Genomic DNA, 23,379 nt, shown 5'->3' with positions numbered 1-23,379 from the left:
GCAGGATTTTGCCCGTGGCAGAGAGAACCAGAGGAGAGGTGTTGTGGTAAAGGACGCGTGGTTCAGCTGGAATGAAGGAAGCAGGAGGGGCAGGCTGGCTTGAGGGGGAGGTTGATGCCTTGAATGTTGGGCGGAGGTTTGAACAAAGTTTTGTTTCCCTTGCTTTAGAAAGGGCTGTGCCTGGGGCTTCCCTGGTGGCTCAGAGGTAGAGAACTTGCCTGCCCAAGCAGGAGACACGGGCTTGATCTCTGATCTGGGAAGATCTCGTCCGTCATGGAGGCACTAAGCCAGTGCACCACCACAGGCTTATCTTTGAGCCTGCACTCCAGAGCCAGAGAGTGGTCCTCACTCACCGCAACTAGAGAGAAGCCTGCGCAGCAGCAAAGACCCAGCACAGCCAAGAATAAAATGTGGATAAATGAAGAAAGGGGCGCTGTCTAGGGCACCTGTGTCACACTGAGGGTTATTAGTGCCGTAAAGCCGGGCAGCCACCCTGGGTTTGGAATGTCCCCTTTTTCAAAAATACATACATTTGCCTGTGCCAGGTCTTAGTTGTGGTGTGCAGGGTCTTCATGGTGGCACGTGGGCTCTAGTTACCCGAGCAGACGGAACCCGCGCCCCCCGCGTTGGCAGTGTGGCATCGTCCCCGCTGGAGCACCCGAGAAGACCCTCACCCTGACACTGATTCATGGCATTGTCCCCCAGAACTACAACCCGCTACAGAAACGCAGGGATGGCCTGGACACCACGCGCTTTCCTGTCTGCGGAGCCTGGTGGCTGCGATGGTCTTTCTCAAGATCAAGTCTCAGTGGACTCATTCTGGCGTCAAATGAAACCGGCAAGTGAATTCTCGCAAAGCTGACAAGAACTGGGATTTTCCACGGAGAACAGAAAAGAGAGCACGCACACTGCTCTTCTCCCGAGGTCGACAGTGTTGGCATCTTAGGAGTTTGCTCTCTCCCTTCTCCCACGTTTGACGGGAGGGAAGTCCAGCCCAAATCTAAAGTGGCCGTGAAGTCAGCTGACAAAAGAACGATCGACTCTTAGAGAGGCTTCTCTGCTTGTCTTCATGTAACTTCATGGGGAGAAGACCAAGCAACACAGCTCATGGTCGCTCATCCTGGCGGGAACTCCCTCCTGCCTCCTTGGGGCCTCTGCCCCGCGGTGCCCTCGGACGGAGCCCCGCGGGAGCCTCTGGTCGTCCTGGTGGGCGTGAAGACAAGGACGCTCGGGAGGTCGTGGCAGTGTTTGTGTCCCTCCTTGCTCCAGCTGCAGTTCTGTCTGCCAGGGGCCCCACTTGCTCCCGAGGGAAAGTTACATAGTATGGCTTTTAAAACAGTGCCCGAGTCTTTTTGTTTTTTGCAGGGCTTGCCAAATTTCCTGTCACCCAAACAAACTTCTGGTTTAACCTATGAACTGCGAGTTTCCTGCATTCTCAAGGGACAGAAGTCTCTTTTCTCTTTCAAAAACCCATTCTGGGCAATGGAGCAGGCCAGTTTGCCAGGGCAACGTGACTGCCAATCAGCTATGTCAACGGTGCCCAGCACTTTCCTGGACAACAGGTTTTTAGCCGTCCGTTGACAAATGAACATTCTCTTGTTCCAACAACAGAATAAGAAGGTTGTGGGATTTTTTTTTTTTTAAAAGACCTCTTGGTTTGCTGTGGGCAATTCAAATGCACAAGTGAGTTTAGTTTCGATTTTAAAAGATCTTAAGTCTCACAAAGAAAGCCTGTTTGCTGTCTACAGATTGGTAGGTATTTGTAGATTTGGAAGTACCTCCAGATTTTTCTCAACTTTTCTTGCGGTTAACAGGGAAATCTCACAGTAAATGTTGAGTTCTTGGGCACAATTTTTATTTTGCCAGAAACACCTGGAACCAACCAGCCCTGGATTACAGCCATCACCATGAACGCTTGTTCACACCTGATTTGGAATCCCTATGGTAGGAAAAGCCCCTTCACTCTGCTCCGGGGAAGAAAAATCCCGCAGCGGCAGTTAAGGAAAGGTGTACACAGATGGAGAGTCATCGAACGACTTCTAATTGAGCTGAAGTTGCAAAGGGAAAGGACGACTGACGTCACTGAACGAGTGCTACTTCACGTGAGGTCCCGGACACAGAGCCCCGTCCAGTCACGAGGAGGACACCAGGCTGCTCCCGACAGGGACTGCCAACCAAACAGCGGCCAGCACCCCTCCTCAAACCGCCGAGGCCACCAGATGAGGGGGGTCTGCAAGGCTGTGACGGCCCAGAGGAACCCAGACAGACAGGGCACGTCATCCTAAGATGGTGTCCTGGCTGGAAGGACTTGGAATAGAAAGGGGCAGCAGGAAAAACCAAGATGGGAACGAAGAACAGGTTAGTTAAGAATAAAGTGTCGACACTGGTTCATTAATTTTAACACATGCACTAGGATGGGACATGAGCGTAATGTGAGAGATGGACAGTTCAAGGGCAGTTCAAGATGCTACCTGGGGAAACTATCTCCCAGTGTGGAGTTTTAGGAAACTGCTATTTTTGCAATTTTTCGGTAAATCATAAAGTTCCTTGAAGCAATAAAAGGAGTGGTATCATGTTAGTTTGCTCTTAAAACGCCATTTCAGCTACAGAAGACACAACCGTGTTAGACTGGCAGGTGGACAAAGCGTGAACCCAGACACGGGCGCTCGACCTCAGTGATTTCAGGAGCAGCAGAGAGAAAAGGTGGCGTTTCCTGCTTCTGGCTGCTGCATCAAAACGGGTGTTTGGGAACTTCCTTGAAGTCCACATCCCTTCTTCAGTGAGGAAACGTTTAACTTAAGTCAAAGTATCGTCAGAGATCTGCCGAAAGAGAGATTTCTGAGGTTCCAGCCACTGGGACTTTAAGTCTCTGCTTTGCTCTTGACATTAATCAAAGAGTTAGTTTAAATAACATCATAGTATGGGACAGTTTATAAATGTTTATTAAACGTCAGTAATTTTTACAAAGCAAATATTAATAGCAAGAGGCAAAAAATTTTGCAAAATATGTACAAAAGTAAAAAGCCTTGATGACCAGCAATTCATTTTATCAAATCAAGTCATTCTTTCCACTTTCAGACGTCCTGTAGGAATAATTTATTGCCAATCCTAAAGCACTGACAGAAAAAATGTACAACAATTACCAGATAATGTGCTCGGTTCTCAGAGTTATAAAAAGATAGATGTTAAAAAATCTGAAGCCGCAAATACTTTGATACAGAGCTAATACAAATCATGTTGTTAGGTACAATATCTACCAGGTTGTTACAAAATAAGACTTTTTGATAAGGCTTCTGTGGTAAATGAGCTCCACCACGCTGGAGTAGCAGAGAAAGCCATTTCAACATTTTGCAATTCTACTTTCAACTTAGAGGTAAAGAAAGAGTAAACGGTATAGTCCACTGCATCGTTACAGGTCCTTTCCAGGAACCAACCCCTAAACAGGCATGACTGAGGAGGAACACACCACTTAACTGTGGCAAGAAGCACTACAAACAGGATTTCCAGAGACAAGCCCAGACCAGAGGCTGAGCAAGGCGCATCCTTCTATCAGGAGATTCATGGCCTGACAGCGCACTGCCTCCTGGGGCCCTGCTTCCATCCATCTGGAAACGTTCATCACTATCAAAGGTGATGCCATTTTGGAAAGGTCACAAAATCTCTGACCAACCCAGAAATCATTGCCCTACCACCACCATTTTTTGTTGCATGTAAGCCCTGCCATTGGAAACCAGATGCTTAGACCTAGACGCTGCGAGGATGAGTTCTTTATATGCTAACTATACATTCAAGTACAGACCTAAGAATGCCAGTGGTGTACTGCAAGCCATGTTAACAATCACTATCTGCTAAGGCTAGTAGCAAGTTGATGGCATCTGAAAAATCCACGAAGTTCAACTTGTTTACAAGTGTCCAGGTTTAGACTTGACTTTACTCTCTACTGGGCTTCCCTGGTAGCTCAGACAGTAAAGCATTTACCTACAATGTGGGGAGGCCCGGGTTCGATCCCTGGGTCGGGAAGATCTCCTGGAGAAGGAAATGGCACCCCACTCCAGTCCTCTTGCCTGGAAAATCCCATGGACTGAGGAGCCTGGTGGGCTACAGTCCATGGGGTCGCAAAGAGTCGGACACGACTGAGCGACTTCATTTCACTTCACTTTTTACTCTCTATAATGAAGCCCTAACCTCGTACCATAAAATAATGGGAATGTTTACTGTTTATCTGGAACGTGGAGACACACTCACACACTCCCTCCCTTCCTCGTGTTTACTACACTGAAAAGCCAATCTGGATCCTATCACGAGAACGAAGGAAGGCAAAAAGCAGCACTTTTCGTCGAGCAGCACAGACCTATGGACACATCACCTGTGAGTAATGTAACTCTGCATGTTGAAATGATGTGAAAGATAGTCAGATTTTCAACTGGACAAAAAAAAAAAAGACATATGCAGAATCTGTGCTCTTGATCCCTCAATTAAAACTTTCTTTCATTAAAAGAAATGAAAAGGTAACAGAGTGGCTTTCTCTAGGTTTATTAGGGAGATTATTACAAATGTGTGACTGAGATTTACAGGCATGATTTCATGGGTTCAAACAGGAAATGGAGAGTTAACACTGATACGCAGCCTTCTCAATACACACAGAAGTAACACTTCTACAGACTGCAATGGAGAAAATCTTGTTTCAGATGGCTTGGTTTGGGGCTTTGCCGCAATGTCTCATTATATAATGAAAGCACCAATTTGAGGGTTTCTCACACAGTGATTTGAATTTCAGAACATTGCAGAACATGACTTGGTAACTTTATTCTTCATATAAATAAGGCATAACTGGATGTATGTACTAATGCTGAAAATAACATCCTAGCAAAAGCATAAATACAAGTATTTGGGCAGATGCTGGAAGTTAAGATGTACTCATTTCTGCTTACAAACAATTATGGAACCCATGATTTCTGTATATGTAAATCAACACTTCTAATCACTCCTGGGGTTGGGGGAATCCGACTTCTTCCTGCTTTATACCAACCACTGAACAAGGACTCCCCTCGGCAACCTCACCAAAGCCTAACCAGGACCTTCGCCGCGTGACAGACACGCGGTGCGGCTTCCGTGACGCCTTCTTTGGTTGCTCTTGTGCCCCAGCTATCAAGTGCCCATTCTAGACAACACAACTAAAGATTCCAGTTTAATACAGCACTTGGCAGCAAGCAATGATGTGGGTTGTTAAAAATAATATTTAAGTGGTAGAGGCATGCCTTTAAATTATTTGGATCTTCAGAAAAATATCTGACAACGCTTCCCTATTTAAGAAAAAAAAAAGGCAAAAATTTGAGGTGTTCTTTGCTTTATAAGGCAACTCTGTATACTGTAAGGTTCTTCAAGGTCAATGAAGACACTTGTGTGACATTTCTTAAGAATTAAACAAGAAGACATTCAGACCCAAGAACAGAATGTAATGGAGAATTAGGCACATTTTACTCCAAATTGTAACCATGAAGACTTAGAAAATTAAATACACTGAAGAATTTTAAATTCAAATTACATTTTTAGAGACTGGGGTAGGGGAACAGGCACGGGGAAAACTACGAGCACCCTTGCAGTTCTGTCCCTAATTTCCACCTCCCCTTCACACAGTGGCATTTTAAAAGGATCTGGTTTTCATGATATAGGTATAGGACTCTTTCACATGGTTTAAATATACAGTATATAAAACACGTGAACTAAAGCCTTCAGATTGAACCGGCAAGTCTGTATGAGTAATTTACTACCTCAAAATATACTCGAGGTTTTACTTTATAAGAAAGTTGACTCTGAGACTTCACACACATCAGGAAAGGAATCTCAAATGCTCAGAATAGTATCCCATCTCTTTGGTGCTTTAACATTTGACTGTGGTGGTCAAAATGGGGACTTCTGCTTTGTCGGGCAGTGTGTGTGGCTCATATCAGAGATCTGAACAAGGACCTGATTGAGACCATCCCTCCTCACTGCACACACCGGGAACTGACTTTAGCCCTCACTGGAGTGAGTGAACCACCACTCCTGCTAAACCGATGCACAGACCTCCACCAACGTCTCTGTGTAGCGTGCACGCGCTATGCCCTGAAATGGTTCACTCTGCGGGTTAAACAACACACTTGTGTTTGGTGAGAAGCACTGGACACAGAACTCTCAGACATGCGCGAGCCCTCCTCCACGGACGCCTGTCACAGGGCGGGGCTCACGTCAGCAGCAGAGGATCACCAGGACACGGACACACGGGCAGCTGTGGGGGGAACGATGGAGGAGCTTCAAGTGCAAGCAAAGTCAGGTGCCTGTCAAACCCTGGTCAGGACCTGGCAGAGTCCTATCCTAAGCCGACCACGACACAGACCCAGAGCCTGACCGGGGCAGGCTGGGGGATCCAGAATTCCGACCAGTTGTTCAAGGACTGCTTGCCTATAAAATACCTGAGAACAGTCAGCTGTACAGTGAAGGGGCAGGTATCACAGTCAATCACAATTTTCAGGAAAGGGAGGAAAACCATCAGACTCTCTAAACTGTCACCTTGTACACTGTTCCTCTACCCGACTGCCACACCACACGTAACCTACAGGGCGGGCCTCTCAATGCCGAAAACCAGCCATTCTGAGGCGCTCACAGAGGATGCATCTGTTAATGGCAAAGCTCCTTGGGGGGTGCGCCTTAATTTGGGGCGTGGTGGGGGAGGTCACGTGTAACCATCTTTCAGCAGGAACTGGAACACGACTCCTCATCCTTGGGAGAGTCCTTGGAAACGCACCTCGGGAGAGCTGGGATCCCACGGACAACAGTGCTGCCAACGCGTACAGCCTCTTCGAGACACACCGAGAAGGAGCGAGAACCCCAAACAATGGCTTTCCGGATAGCCTGACAGGAAAACGTTGCCCTTGGCCAGCTCTGAAAAACCCAAAAACCCCCATAAATGCTGCCATCTGGAGCCGACAGGAACAGGCAGGAGCGTGAAAGAACCACGTCCATGATGGTGCGACAGGGATTCCCACTGTGGGCCCTACTGCGTCTGAGACGGGGTCTCAAAGTCTTGAGAGTAAAACAAAACATCCTTGGGAAGGGCTGTGTTTATTGAGAAAGTTCTGTTACGAGGTTGCACATTCTAGCTGCTACTATGGCCAGGGTTTCCTGCATGGCACCTGGATGACATATCTAAGTATGGGAAAGGCAGCCTGCACTCCACTCTTTTGGCTTCTGATCAAAACCCTGGGAACGGCCCGCGCCTGTGCACACGGAACCACACGGGAGCGTCCACCAGCGCCAGATGAGACACCGTACGTGAACTAAGACACCTGCCGAGCACTGCCTTCAGGAGCCACAGAAACTCAGAGCAGCTGCTGGGGACACGAGCAATCAGAAGAATGTGAAGGCCAAAGCCGGGGAATTCTACGGACGGCCACCCCTCAGAGCAAACTTCCCCCGACGGCCCTCCTTCCCCAACAGTCCACCGAGGCTGGCCACAGGCGCGGCTACCGCGTGCAGCGACCGAGGTGCCCCGCGCGGTCCAGGGCCTGCGCGCACTCCACCCCGCCCTGCGGCGCTCAGGGCACCTGCCACGCTTGGCACCACAGGAGCACTGTTTGAGAAGTGGAAGGGTCAAAGCCAGAAGGACAGCGCATCTGAGGCCTGGCGGGAGGAGGGCCCATCCAGGGAGGCCGGAGCTGAGCCCGTGGGCGTCGGTCATGGGCGGCCCTCCGCCAGGGGCTGGAGTCGCAGGAGGAGGACTGAGATTTCCAAGGAGTTAAACCCAGAATCAAGACTGTTCTAATTCCTGCTGTAAACTTCTATTTTAAAAATAAAACAAACAGAACACAGGAAGGCGGGAGGCGGCAGGCCCTGTGGGCGTCACTGGAGCATCAGCTGCTTGAGGTTGTCGTGCAGGATGGTGTCCTTGACGTCGCGGAACACCAGGCGGATGTTCTCCGTGTTGATGGCGGTGGTGAAGTGGTGGTATAGGGGCTTCTGCTGCTGGTCCCGGCGCTTGCTGCGGAAGCACTCCACCAGGAATTTCTGGACGTCTCTTAAGCAGTGGGGGTCCCCTTCAAACTCTAAGAAATAGTCTTTGATGCTCACAATTTGCACTTTCTCCTCGAGCAAATCTGTCTTGTTCAAGAACAGAATTATGGAGACATTGCTGAAAACCCGGTTATTGACGATGGTTTCAAAAATGTTCAGCGACTCGGTCAGGCGGTTGGTCAGGCGGTCCTCCATGAGCACCTGGTCGAACTCGCTGGAGGAGACGAGGAACAGTATGGACGTCACGCTGTCGAAGCACTCGAACCAGCGCTTCCGCTCAGACCGCTGGCCGCCCACGTCGACCATCTTGAAAGGCACGTTCTTGATTTCAAAGTCGTACTCGTGGATGCCCTTGGTGGGCCTTCTGGCGAGCAGGATGTCTTGCTGGGACGGAATGTACTCCTGGAAAAGAGGAAATACTTCAGTGATTCAGGAATAATGAGAAAGTAGAGTGTGCCATTAACTGGTCTGCACGTGAATCTGAGCAAACTCCGGGAGACGGTGGGGGGCAGGGGAGCCTGGCGGGCTGCAGGGCATTTGCTGAGTGTCGAAGAGGCGCCGGGCCCTGTTGCTAAGCAGCAAGAACTCAGCTCTTCAGAGCCAAGTCACATGGTCCCTGCCTTCAGGGAAAGAGGGGGAAAGACCAGCCAACCTCACAGGAATCAACAACTGTAACACAAGCAGTGGAGTCTTAAAACAGGAGGGACCATGAGTGGTGTGCTCAAGGAAGCCTACACGGAAAGGCGAGCTCAGAAGAACAGGTCAGTTGGAAAACATGAAATAACTCTTAAAAACTGCGTCTATCCACCAAAGCTGCTCTCCACTTGGCTGGTACTTAACTTTTCTTTAAGGCTGACTACAATCTAACCTGATGGAAGGGTGACAGTGAGGTAGGTCTTCACACACAGTCTCACTGATGTGGATGGAGTGGACAAAACAGACAAACACAGGGGCCTACACAGAGACGGCCCCGAGGACACCTGCGTCTGGGGAGACACATCCTGAGTGCAGGGGGACAAGTGCCACCAAGCAACAGACAAGGGGAAATGCAAAGCGCGTCCAGCAAGAGCACAAGGAGGTCCTTCTCCACAAGGCCTGGCACAGGGGCTGCTTCCTGCTCACAGCAGGGCTCATTCTGCTCTCCTTCTGTTTTATGTTCAGGGTTAAACAGGGAGAGTCAGGACTGGCGCAGCGCCAGGGCAGCGGCCCTCAGGGGCCTTCCCAGCAGCCTGATGCCTCCTCCAGGGAGGCCTCTGCCTGAGCCCCGTGTGGAGAGCGGCCAGCGCCAGCCTCTGCTGCTTGGGGTCACAGGGGATGCACCGCCGGACAGTCCAGCCGGCAGCTCCCGTGGTGAGGGTGACTCTGCCCGCGTCACAGCCTCCAGAATCCAGCCTCCTATCCTCCAACCCTGCAAACGGGGGTCCTGAACTGGAAAACACTGTTTGTCGGAAAGTTCTGAACTCAGCGAGCGCTCTGTTCAGCCTCCGCTTACAGAAAAGCAGAGACCGCGCGAGGACATGCTCATGTGCTGTCTTCTTTCAAGCATGAACTTCTTTCTGCAAAGAGCTGTACTTTCATGAAACAGTGGGCAGGGCATTCCTCGTGGAAATGGCAGCGGTCAGGAGAGGAGAGAGAGGGAAAAATGAAGCGGGAACAATCCGAATACAGCCATGAGGAAAAAGGAAATGGCTCAGTACATAATTTCTCCACATTTCTTCACCCTGGTTACTGCTTTCTAACGACAATAAACGTAAACACTGCCTGAAAACTTACTGGTTCTCCGAGTTTATCCAAGTTATCCAGGAAATACTTTACAGATTCACCCTGAAAACAAGAAGAAGATAAATCGTTATTAGCGCTGAGGCATGGAAGACTTTGCTGCACAGTTTATGTTAGACTGTCTGGTTGTGCACTTAACCCAAACATGCTCTGCTTAGTCACCGCCTTCAGACGGAGCAGCCGACCCCGCTAAAAACGTGTAAAACATCCGCCTCCGCCAGAGCCTGGGAGCCTCTCAGTCTCTGCACGAGCGTCCCCCTCGACCACCCCCTCAAAGAGGGTTCCATGCAGGCATTTCCACACAGCTGCAAGTCCACAGGGAAGACCTGATGAAAAGGTGCAGACTGCTTTCGAGATAAACATACAACCACAGTCCCGGTGGGATGGCTTCTGTCTGTATCCTCCTATCTCAAGTTGGTCGTCTTCTGAGACAGGAGCAAAGCATGGATGAGGCAGGGACCGCTGAGGGGACAGGCGAGCCCAAACAGACGCCCCCGAGCCCCAATGCCTACACTCTCGGGGCCCACACTGCGCCTAGATTTCAGGCAGTTTCGGAGACCTCAAGCGTATGGGAACACCTTCCTCAAGGAAATCCTTGAACAGCAGACAGACAGGTGAGCGGGGAGCACCCACGCAGAGAAGGCTGTGGGCTCACCCCACTGGATCTCTGCACCCCAGCACTCATCTGCTGGAAGCTGCTCCCCAGGTCTGGCTCCAGAAGGCAGTGCCTCCCTGATGCAGAAGAGTCACCGTAAGGTCTTCTCTGTAGGGAGTTTCTACAATCAGGTGACTTCTGGGGTCACACTCTGAGTCATGAGGCCTTAAAGCTGCAGATCCCAAAATTTTAGTCTCTGGATTCCCTTTATACACTTAAGATTCTTCAGGACCAAAAAAATAAAAAAATAAATAAATAAAAAAGATTCTTCGGGACCCCAAAGAGACTTTGTTTAAGTGGATTACAGCTATAATACCATGTTAGAAAGTAAAAGGAGGCAGCTTAACAAATATTTTACTCATTAATTCATTTAAAAATACCAATAATAAACTCATTCACGCGAACCTAGTAAAGACAGTGAGACACTCAACTGCTTCTACACCCGCCCTGTCACCAAAGAGGACTTCAGCTGGAGCCAGTTAAGCAGGTCCGGCCTCCTACAGAATGCCCACTGGAAACGGAGTATCTTAATAGCCTCTGCAATTGTAGATATTTTTGTTTCTACACCAGGATTTGACAAATGACAGCTTACTAAAAGTCTACTTCGTACTCTGAATGGGTCTTTTACTCCCCAACAATTTTGTAGCATCAAGCCCTGGAATATAGTGGGCAATCAAGTGTACAAGACATAATATGGAGAAAATCATATTCATTGTCATCATGACCATCTCATAAGAAGCCTTATGGCTCGGGAAGTCGACAAGCTCACAGTGGCAAGCAGACGCAAGCTTTCCTAAATTCTGATTTTTAGCTGAAAGCTCAAGTTTTATCAATGGCAACAAATTTATTTTCCTCAAATTGGTGGGCTAATAATTTCATTCATTTTCTTAAAAAAAAAAAAGCCCATCAAATGCCCAAGTGTGAGTAAGCTGGTTGTCTGTTTCAAGGAAAAATGGTGTTCCATGAAAAATACAGTGAATTCGAACACAACACTGCCAGTCACCAAGGCACTTCCCAGAGACTGGTCTGTGCAGGAGCCTGCTGCGTCCAGAGCTCTTCCCATGGAGATCCAAAACAGTCTTTACTGCTCGATCAAGCACAGTCTTAGGGGAGCCTGGTGTGTGCTTTCCTTGGGGCTTCCCTGGAGGCTCAGACAGGAAAGCATCTGCCTGCAATGCGGGAGACCTGGGTTCGATCCCTGGGTCGGGAGGATCCCCTGGAGAAGGAAATGGCACCTCACTCCAGTGTTCTTGCCTGGAGAATTCTGTGGACAGAGGAGCCTGGCAGGCTATAGTCCAGGGGGTCGCAGAGAGAGTCGGACACGACTGAGCGACTTCACTGGTTCACCGGTGCGTGTTTCCAGCTGAGGACGCTGAGTAGCGTGTCTGGGGCTCACCTTGCACGGAGGCTCCAGCATCGGCAGCCATGCCGCTCTGGGCTGTTGGCGAGCGTCCGCCCGGCGATGGGAGAGGACGTCCCAGGGACACCACAAAGAGTGCAGAACATGAAGCCTCCTTTTAAAGGCTTTCTGGGATCCCTGTGGCCCAGGGACCACACCTGGAGAACTGCAATGCGGGAGACCCAGGTTCAATCCTGAGTCGGGAAGATCCCTTGGAGCAGAAAATGGCTACCCACTCCGGTATTCTTGTCTGGAGAATCCCATGACAGAGGAGCCTGGTGGGCTACAGTCAAAGAAAGTCGGGCATGACTAACACTTAACTGCTAAACTGAGGTAGACGATTACAAAGCGAAGGACCACAAGCTCCCCGTGAGCTTGGCCCAGCACTCCCCCGGCATCAGAGCCGACCTAGCTGCCGCGAGGGACTCTGCAGCCTCGACTTCTCCTACTGGGCGAAACTACTGAAGTGTTTTGCTGCAAAACAAGACGGAGATTACACAGCACACAGTGTCTATCTGTAACCCAGAAAACTCTAATGCCATTCATAAACGTGGACTCGGGGCTTCATGGTAAGAATAGCTCTGCAGTACACAGGTTTTGGTTTTCGTTATTTAAAATATGGACAAGGTAATTTGGCAGTTCTGAGTGACTATATTCTCTTCTCAAAACAGGAAAATCATCCCCATTTGGTCTCCTCTTGGTATTATTATACAAATACAAAGAAATATTTTAAATTTCACTGAAGCTTCCTGATTTAACTGCATTCCCTAAGGGGGGGGGGGGTGGTTTCAGAATGTGCCTTTGTTTATTAGGAATTCATAACCTCACCAAAATCACATGATGATACTATACAAACACGCATGTGCTCCGTTAACAAGTTTCAACTTCTACTGCAGAAAGTTTCATCAGTATCATCTACAAAGTCCTTTGTGCGCTTGACACTGTACAAAATCTAAGTAAAAATGTTTTAATTCTTTTTCACACATTTCAGTGTGTGGATTATTGCTAATATTTTAAGTCGTAAATAAGGTGCCCTTTGCCTTCTCCCCTAACATTTGGCCAGTATCTATTCAAGGACAAGAAATGCTTTAAAATATTATTCCTATGAAAAACATGTTTTGGTTTAAAATAACTCAGTCAAAAAAAGTGATGTTAACCTATCTTTTATATCACAGGTGATATGACTGACCCTCCATTAGTTAGCAGACTGAAAGTAGGAACGATAATCTTAATAACCTCAGTGATCTTTCACTGCACGTGGTGTGGTGATAATGGAGGCCGCTGACTGCTAAGGGGTGAAGCTTTCCCCGAAACCTGCCCTGAGACAATACAGGTTAAACACACATATGCGGTGTGAACACACGTGCTGTAGAAGGGTGAACACTCTTCTGAATTTGGTAACTCGGGAAATTCCTTACAGGAGCTTTAAAGACCTCCACTGGGGGAACGACAGAGAGAAATCTGTATTTTCACAACGTCAAAAAAAAAAAAAAAGATAAAAGATAAAAAAGGACCTCGATGGTGGTCCAATGGCTGAGACTCCGAGCTCCCTCTGCAGGGACTCCGGTTCGATCCCTGGTCAGGGAACTAGATCCCTCATGCTGCAACCGAAGTTCAAATGCTACAACTAAGATCCGGAACAGCTAAATAAACAAATATTTCTTAAAATATATATAAAATGTGTGTTGCTTGCAACTCAACCACGAAGGACACATAAATGAACAGCGGCACCCCTGTTCTCAGGAACGTGTCTGAGCTGAGGGCCCCGAGTGCAAGTGCAACCCCGACGCCTCGCTCAGCACGGCCGGCGGGCCCTCGACTCCCCCAGGGTCGGGGATGAACTGTGGCGAGCCGGGGCCAGCCTCCCGCAGGCCTTTGCCCTAACCACTTCAGAGGTGAATCGCAAGTTCTCTCCTGTCTAACGTTAACTCTGATTCGAGGCCTCTCCTCAACGCTGAGCCATCTGGCAAGCCCCTGAACTTCTCTGAGCCTCAATCTAACGGTAAACGAGGAAGGCCCCTGGTTCGACGGATAATCACCAGAGGGGGGCCCAGCAACAACTTCAGTTTGTGCAGCTGATCGACAGTGATGGTCTCCTTTCCTTTACTAGCCCCGAGGCGGGCGCTTCTGCTGTGGCTCACCATTCACGCCGTGCTGCTCAGTCCCCCAGCTAACACAGAAGTAACTTCAGGTCCTGGGCAAGCAACACCATGGGCTCAGGACTCACTCTTTTTGGTCATGACTCAAGGCGCCATTATAACTCTCCTCAGTATGTGTTATATTACTGAAGAGAATTCTTAATAAACTTCCAGAGGAAAGCCATTTCACACTTACAACTTTTTAAATTTAAGATGTTTGAGGTCACCCCGTAACTCTTTTCTCTTAAGTCCGGAGGTAAGTTCCCAGGCTGCCGTGGCCGGCCTGCCCACTTCTCGCCCTGCGCGCGTCCGGGCTCGGCCCCCACGGGGCAGGGCGGCCTGGCCGCAGCCTCCTCACACGGCGGCTCCGGGCTGACGAAGCCGGGCCTGACGACGTCCCCCAAGAGGCAGATGGACTGACAGGTGAGACCAGCTGGCTCCGCATGCCTCTGACCTGGATTCTAGTTCTATCAACCACACTTCGTGCCAGCTTTACAGAGCCAAGCCTGCGTGAGGAGCGGTCTCAGCTTCGCCCCGGACAGCGGGCACGTGTCAGAAAGACCGCCTTCGCGGGCAGAGACCAAGTGGGCGAGGGCCCAGCGCGCACCACGGGCGGACTGCGCTGAGCACCGCGGTGCCAGACCGAGCTCTCGGAACAGAAGGCCACAGCACGCAAGAGCGAGGCGGGAGGGTGAGCGTTTTATGCGCAACAGCTCCTCACAGGACTTCTTCACAAGAGGCAGAAATGGAAAGGGGGCTGCAGCTGAGGGCTGACGAGCCTCCGGTAGCTGGGGCTTGCGAGCCAGTTGAGGACTGCCCGCACCGCTCAGCGGTCGTTTCCTCAAGGGGGCAGCGCCAAGCGCGAACCGACTGACGACGGGGCCTGAGCGAGCCGTCTGCGCTGAGGAGCTGCAGGCGAGGGCGCAGCGCGGCATGACAGCCAGTGGCAAAGGGTGTGGCGCAGAAAAGGCCACTGCAGATTGTGCAAACGGTCACACCACAGATTCTTCGGGAAGATTCCCCTGGAGAAAGGAATGGAACTCCAGTGTTGTCTGGAGAATCCCAAGGACAGAGGAGCCCAGAGGGCTGCAGTCCATGGGGTCACAACAGTCAGAGACGACTGAGCGACTAAACCCCCCCCCCCCCGACTCTTCACCAGCACGGACTCTGCAGGAAACACCTGATGTCTACACTGTCTTACAAAACCAGCGCTGTTAACGAAAGATTTAATCCGCTCTCACGAATGGGACTGTCACCATGCCCACGAGCTAGGTCAGCAAGAAAAGCTGAGTGTGCTGACCTGCCTGCCCTATTACACCAGTCCCATGTCTCAGCAGACGTAAATTTTCACTGAGATTTTTGAACTAATGGATGAAACCAAATTTTTCTGCAACAAGAACCCACCTTCAACCACTAAAGCAGAACACTGAACGGCTTTTCAAAATCAACTTTGGGGAAGACTTGACTACACTTTCCAGTAAGTTCAATCCAAACCTAAAGGCAAAATACATTATGTAGGGGCTTCCCAGGGGGCTCAGGGGTAAAGAATCCACCCACCAATGCAGGAGATGCGGGTTCAGTCCCTGGGTGGGGAAGATCCCTTGGAGAAGAAAATGGCAACCCACTCCAGTACTCTTGCCTGGAAAATCCCATGGACAGAGGAGCCTGGCAGGCTACAGTCCATGGGGTCGTAACGAGTCAGACATGACTGAGCATGCACATGCACGCAAAAATCACTGACAATCAGCATTCCTGGAATTACAAGCAATGTCCAACCACTTAAAACACGTTCTCTGCTGTCAAGTTAAAACAGTGGGCCTCCATTTCATGCAAACATGCAGCAGGTATTTCTAAAATAAAACACAGTTCTAGCAACATCTTTCAGACCAAAATGCAAGTGTTTAAAAAAAAAAATTGCATCCATACTTCAAAATCCACTCAGCTATGGTGACGGCAAAGCTGCAATGTAAAGGCCCAGAGGCAAACACGGAGAGGACCCAACAGAACTCTCCCAGGTCTCTCCTGTTAGGACCACCGTCCGTGAGAGGCAGACTCTCCCCAGGGTGGGATGCGCCGCCTCGCTCCAGATCAGCATGAACGGTGCACATCCGCCCCTGATTCTGGTGACAGCGGAGGCCTCCCGTGAGCAACTCGCTGTCCCCTTCCAGAAGAATCTAACGCTCATCAGTAAACCTGCACTAAGAAACACAGTGTGCAACTTACTATTATGATTTATTCAATAAAAAGGCTGTGGAAGTTTGAATTCTCTCGTTAACACAAATACCTACAAAATGCCCTTGATTTTGTCCTTTGGCATGTGAAGGCTAAAATATCATACCATTGAGCCTGTGACAGGAATTTTTGAAGAGGGTGCTCCTTAAAAACAGAGATTCCCTAGGCCTAGCACAGTTCCACCAAATCAAAATTTTAACAAGTCCCACAAGAAGTGATTCTGAAGAGCCAATCCCAGCATCAGTTCAGGTCTGGACATACTGAATCTTTTACTCAAAATTGGATTTCATATTATCTTTTAAAAAAAATTATTTTTATTTATTTATTTGGCTATGCTGGATCTTAAACGCAGCCTCTGGGATCTAATTCCCCGACCAGGGATCAAACACAGGCCCCTGCACTGGGAGCGCAGTTTTAACTACTGGACCACCAGGAAGTCCCTCATATTAATTTTATCTTTTGATATTGATTATACCAAACCACGGAGAAGGCAATGGCAACCCACTCCAGTCCTCTTGCCTGGAAAATCCCATGGACGGAGGAGCCTGGTGGGCTGCAGTCCATGCGGTTGCTAGGAGTCAGACACGACTGAGCGACTTCACTTTCACTTTTCACTTTCATGCATTGGAGAAGGAAATGGCAACCCACTCCAGTGTTCTTGCCTGGAGAATCCCAGGGACGGGGGAGCCTGGTGGGCTGCCGTCTATGGGGTCGCACAGAGTCGGACACGACTGAAGTGACTTAGCAGCAGCAGCAGACCAAACCAGCTAGGGTTTTTAAAAAGCTTTGTAAAAACACGAAGAATATTAAGAATCTGTATCAGAAACTTATTTAGCTTTATCTTATGACCAAAGTAGATTTCAAGCAACATTTACTTGAGTTGAACTAGGTTTCACAAGAAAAGCATCGGGCCTTCCTTTGACGTATCTGAACTGTGACCTGAAGAGCAGAATTAAGCCTGCGAGTAGAGTTTTCTCTTTTTGAAGACTGGCGTGGTGACTCAGAGGCGCTTTACTTCCTGTGTTACTGCAGCTCCGGCCGCTTTCCTCTCCGTACCCCCAGAGCCCGTTTTCAAATGTCCCACATAGCCCACAGCTGTAACCGAGTAAGCAGCTAAAAAAGCACAGATGAGAACAACTATCAGAACTGCTATGTATATGTATAGGGCAGCAGGGCCCTAAGGAACCGAAAACCTCAATTTGTTATAAAACTAATTTGCTTCTGCAACAGACACCTGAACTTTGCATGACAGGTAAATAAACCAATGCAAACTGTTTAAGAGCAATCTATCTTTTTACCAGGTGAACAGGTAAAAACTACACTTTAGAAAGAAAAGAGCTGATAAAATTCAATCAAATGTGAACTGTAAGTACTGCAGCGGATTTTAGCTTGTTACTAAAATGCTTAATCTTGTAAAATGCCTAGAACTTAACTGCAGGCTGATTAGGTATCTCTCATAAATGGCAGAAAATTCACTGTGAATAAAAGTCAATTAGAAAAACATACTGCTACTGCTGCTGCTAAGTCGCTTCAGTCGTGTCCGACTCTGTGTTACCCCAGAGACGGAAGCCCACCAGGCTCCCCCGTCCTTGGGATTCTCCAGGCAAGAGTACTGGAGTGGGTTGCCATTTCCTTCTCCAATGAATGAAAGTGAAAAGTGAAAGGGAAGTTGCTCAGTCGTGTCCAACTCTTAGCGACCCCGTGGACTACAGCCTACCAGGCTCCTCCGTCCATGGGATTTTCCAGGCAAGAGGACTGGAGTGGGGTGCCACTGCCTTCTCCCTAAGTGCTTCTTAACCGAAGCACCCCATTTCTATGTGTGGAAGCCCTTCTAGTTACGAGACTGCTGTTGCTGTTTAGTCACCGAGTCGTGTGTGACTCTTTGCAACCCCATGGGCTGTAGACCGCCAGGCTCCTCTGTTCATGCAACTTCCCAGGGAAGAATACTGCAGTGGGTTGCCATTTCCTTCTTCAGGGGATCTTCCTGACCCAGGGATCAAACCTTTGTCTCCTGCTTTGGGAGGTGGATTGTTTACCACTGAGTCACCAGCAAAGCCTAATAATAGGTTAATAGTTTTTTAAGAATAAATATGGTAGTACAAGAAATACTAAAATTCAAAGAAAATCTGTATCATCAGGATAATTAAGCAGTGACAGCTTTCCTCTGAGATCTAAACAAACACGTGATTCTGAAAACAATGATATCACGCGAGCTGACATCCAGCTTTTCTTTACGCAGAGGAGCTGCCACTAGGCAAGCACCGTGACCAGCGCACACGTCCTGAAGAGCAGTGAACTACAAAACAGAGGTCTGTGTCCCAAACAGCCAAGTCCAGCGGCGCAGCGGCTCTCACAGCTCCATGCATGTTAAGCCCTTCCACCCACAAGTCTGGAGTATTTCAAAGACGAAACAGAATCAAGAGGTAAGAGAGAAAATGACAAACCTCTTGACTCCTTACACTGACCACAGCTGTGAGCTGGCCTGCCAGGTGGCGGTGCCTCGACTGTCATCGGACGGTTTTTTTTTGTACACCTATAATGTGCCTTTACTTTCCACCCGTCTTACAATCCTCAAACTAAGCCAGGTGGACACGTTTCCCGAATACTCATTTAGGTAGGCTTCACCATATCTTTGTTTAAAGAACATCTATTCAATAGGAAACTTATTAACTTGCCTTTAAAAGTGACCTAGAAGGTTGTTTTTTAAATCAGTAGTTCATATTTGTATACACTGGTAATTTCAGCCCTGCAAATATCCTGGTGAAGCCACATCTAAATAGACTTTAGAGGAGACTTTAAACCGTCTATGAAGAGACACTGTGTAATATAAGCCTCTCCATCTGGCATTTACTTATATGTCAGGTTTACAGCAAGAATCAATTGCCAAATATAAACAAGGAACAAAACGGAAATGTTTGAGGTTAAACCTGGTTAGTGAACCGAGACTTCTCATTCCACTCTAAGGATGCGGCTGCTAATAAGGACAGGAGGCAACACTTCTTGCTGGATGGGCCCCAGGTCTGTCTCCCCCGTAGTTTTTACTTCAAAGAAAGATGCGGTGATGAGGCTGGTGAACTCCCCGCGCCGGCGGGCGCGGTACGCTCCTATGCCCGGCTCCCGCCCCGCCGCAGCTCACTTCTTTCCTTCACCTGCCCTTCCAGATGCGCTCCTTCTGCCTGGTCTCCACAAAGGACCCATTTTACTGCTCCTTATCTTCAAGATGACTGACTCTTTTTTTTTTTTTTAATGACTTTATTCATTTTTTTCTGGAGAAAACATCGCCGGGCACTGCAGTGACGCACAGCACGAGTTTAGTAAGGGCGGGCGGCTGCCTCACCTTCACCGCCAAAGCATCCTTCAGATTGCCACCACTCACGCCTGGCGCATGGTTCACAGGGAGAAAGACCGTGTTTATTCACATTCAAAGAAACATAAGGACGCTTCCCTTGCTCAGTGGATAGGTCTAAATTAAGTGGAGTCCAGCTGAATGCGCTTGCAAATATCTCATTAGCATCTTCTATGTGCACCACTCAAAACTCAAAAGAGCCAAAATTAGTCACATTAAAAAGCACCCAAACATTTTTTGAAAGCATTTTTTTCAAATTAAATACCTCTCCAGACTAAGTTAGGTTATAACAGCCTAAGCAGAATTTTGGAAAGAATACCTCTAAACAGCTTTAAGACTTCTCTTGCATATAAGCTAGAAAAACAAAGCAGTGCACAATACTAGTAACAAGACTTTGGGGAAGAAGCTGCACTTTATTTTATAAACACTTTCTTGCCGCTGCTCACAAATACAATCTTTTAATATCAGGTTTTCTAATTAGACTTATCACCCAAATGACTTAAAGCTAATGATCTTAGTTTTCTAACAGTATTGCTGTAGTCCCACCAAATTCCAATTTACATATAACACAAAATGTAAATGCAGTTTAATAATTCTACTATAGATGTTACCAAAAAATGAAGGACTTTATTAAAATGCTTCATCCTGGAGAGACAGAAAAAGAGAGTATGGCTGTATGTTTAATAAATACTTATAAATGCACATGTCTTACACTTAAATGGTGTTCAGTTTTGTTATCTTAAAGTATCAACTGGGGCTTACCTGGTGGCTCAGAGGGTAAAGTGTCTGCCTGCAATGCAGGAGACCTGGGTTCGATCCCTGGGTCGGGAAGATCCCCTGGAGAAGGGAATGGCACCCACTCCAATGTTCCTGCCTGGAGAATCCCATGGACGGAGGAGCCTGGTGGGTAATGCCCAAAGGACTGCAAAGAGTCACACACGACTGAGCAACTTCACTTCTAAAGTATCAATTATTTTCAAAAGCCTATAAAAGAATTATAGCCCCTTCTTTAAAATGCAGGCTTCAGAGTGGCAGACAGTATTTCATTATAAAACCTTCCTTCCTGAAAAATCAAACGCACATTTTCAGTGTGTGGCAGGAGGCAGTCCTGAGAGGTGGGCGAGCTCGGACGTCGTGTGCCACCCTCTCACCAGAGCAGCGTCATGACAGGACGACCCGTCACCACCACCACTCTTCACAAGACATTCCCATGTGGGTGCTGGAAGGAGCTGGCCCTGCACGTCAGAAATCCACATCCACTTTCTAGAGGAACACCGTACTGGGCCTCTGAGAAAATCACCTCCTTCCAGCAAACGCTAATGGTACAACATTAAATGAAGAGAACATGAAATTCTGTACAGAAACTATAGGAGAGTCTAACTCAACAGGCAACACTGTATCCAGAGACTGGAAGGAAACAGCAACGAACCAACACAGACAGAGACTCAGCGGCTGACCAGACGGTGCCTACGGTGGGCACAGACGTGCTTTAAAGTCTAAATTGGAAAAAAAAAAAAGCTATTTTGGATTCTGGAGCCTATTACAAGTAATTCCCTCAGAAAATAAAATAAAAACAAAAACCAACCACCTTATTTTCAGATAATGACAAGACTAAGACACTTAAGAGTTCTGAACCCTGAAAAAGTCCTCAAAATTAAATACTTTTTGGAAAAGGACCAATCATATACAACCCCAATAGCATACAAAGGACTGTTGTGAGTTCAGAAGAAACGTCCTCGACTGCTGAGAAAAACAAAACAAAAAGAATATGCAGTTTTCCAACATAAGACATAACTTCCCAAATCAAGTTTCAATCCCCCGCCGTCTGAACGGAGGAGCCCACAGGCGGGCGTGCTGTGGCCCCGGGGCCTCTGCACCGGTGGGTGGCGCTGCCCCTTGCAATCCGCAGGCCCAACACACGCAACAGTCAACACTAACTAACCAAGTCTTTCTACGCCTATGAGCGCACGGCAGGTGAGAGAAAAACCCGGGTCACTCCACTCCCGGTTTGCTGTTCAATCCAGTGCCCCACACTCGGGGCAGCAGACAAGCCGGCCTGAGCAGTAGGGAGCCACCCCCAGCTCCAGTCAGGCAGGCCAGGTGCGGACGCAGGCAGCCGGCCTGCCTCACACCCTGTTGGGTGTGGCCACAGCTCCCAGCGCCCACAGTCACCGCTCGGTTAGCTGTGCTCTTAAGGGAGGCAGGGGGCACCGCAGTCAGGATCCCACCACGACCCCGCTCACCCAAACTAGCCGTGACCTTACCCTCAAAGGGCCGGCGCGCCTGGGTCCTTCCAGCCGGCAAACGCGCCGATTCCGCACACTCGTGGCAGGGAAGCTACAGATCAGTGCTCGATGCCGTTCACTGGATGGCCAGCAGCACTGCGGGGGGTCTGGCTGCCCCTCACTGGACCCCGAGCTCTGTGATGGCGGGCCAGCAGCTGGTTCCCGGTCCCCAGGGCCTGCCCATCCCAGGACACGGCGTGGCAGCTGTTCCACACACGCCTGGTGAGGAAGGGGAGCTGACAGGCACCACACTCCACCGCTGGATCGTGAGCCATGCTCACAGGTAAGCAGTGCCAGCCTCCGGGACAGCGCACAGGCTTCAGACGCACGTTGGCTGGCTGCTCCTTCCCCCGGTGCCCACCCCCCAGGCCCCGCACACATGGTCCTCCTCCTGCCTGTCGGGCTCAATTTTCCATCCCTGGGGTCTCAACCTCACCCTCACCTCTTCTGACCAGCCTCCTGCTCTCTCGTGGCTTTCCTTTTCCTCCACAGCATTTATCACATGTGTGGCTATTTACTTCTTTGCTTTTTAATGTGGGTTCTTCCGAATAGCATCTAAGATTGATGCAAACAAAGATTACTTTCATTCGGTTCACTAGCAAGTACTCAGCCTGCTAAAAAGTGCCTGACTGGTTGGTGGGTGGCCAGGACTATGTCCTTGAACAGCTGCTGAAAGCTGGCAGCTGACACGGTTTAAGGTTTAACTCATCTCCTGAAAAGTGCTACATAAGCCTTCTCATCCTCTCACACTTGCTCTCCAGTTCTCACATGTGAAAAGAATTCAGATTATCATGATGAAAAACGGATACTCTAAAAGTAATGCCTAAACAGTCACATTTGCAGAGAGTATAAAACAGTTACACATAAAAATATCAAATGGCGATGTTCATGTATATTCCTATACAAAGAATGAAGTTCTACAGGATGAATTTTTTTTTTTTTTTAATAAAGCTCCTTTTTCAAAAGAAAGCTATCTTACATTAAGGTCAAATGTGCAAAATAAAAGAGGTGGGGGCCTTGGCTTCTTACTAGATTGTAACACGAATCTTAAAATTGATTGCAATATTTGATCATAACAATTTAAAAGTTAAGAAAAACATTAAGTGTAATGCTCCTTACGCTAGCGTAGGGCTGAAATGTATATAATGTATACGACAACAGTTCAGTGTCCCCATCGCTTTTGAAGCTGCAGCTAACAAAGACAGTTTTACTGCAAATGTGACAAACAAGTTAGTATCATCTGAAAACGGCACACCATTTGCAATGCAGAATTTGAACTCTACAAGCCCAATCACATTCCTTTTATGAAAATATTTCAATGAGAATATATAGTATTTGCAGCTTTGTAAATATAAAGCATCCAACTATTAAGGTTTAAAAAAATGAACAGAAAATGAACTGAGAGGCCACCTCACCCCTGAGGAGCTCCGTGCCCGCCTGGTGCGGCGTGCGCCTCCTCTCACCTGTGGGGTCCGCCGGCCTGGCACTGCTCGTGA

General features: G+C 48.5%; 1 protein-coding gene across 2 annotated transcripts in view; it reads right to left on the bottom strand.

The window, feature by feature from the left end:
* Nucleotides 1-2,924: 2,924 nt before the first annotated feature.
* Nucleotides 2,925-23,379, bottom strand: part of GNA13 (G protein subunit alpha 13) — a 33,039-nt gene continuing 12,584 nt past the window's right edge. The window contains exons 1-3 of one of the 2 annotated variants that reach the window (XM_086355825.1): nt 21,863-23,290; nt 9,823-9,873; nt 2,925-8,451 (exon numbers count right to left, since the gene is read on the bottom strand). In XM_086355825.1, the coding sequence (XP_086211951.1) occupies nt 7,879-8,451; nt 9,823-9,873; nt 21,863-22,264 (1,026 nt within the window). In that variant the 5' untranslated portion in view covers nt 22,265-23,290 and the 3' untranslated portion in view covers nt 2,925-7,878. Of the gene's footprint in view, nt 8,452-9,822; nt 9,874-21,862; nt 23,291-23,379 lie in introns of those variants that run through there. The other variant, XM_086355824.1, reaches the window with a different exon arrangement.

Source organism: Bos grunniens, chromosome 19, assembly GCF_055505025.1.
Source record: "Bos grunniens cultivar Pamir isolate PY7600 chromosome 19, Bosgru_T2T1.0, whole genome shotgun sequence".
Lineage (NCBI taxonomy): Eukaryota > Metazoa > Chordata > Mammalia > Artiodactyla > Bovidae > Bos > Bos grunniens.
Note: the sequence above shows the minus strand (reverse complement) of the source record. Positions and strands in the feature narration are given on the sequence as shown.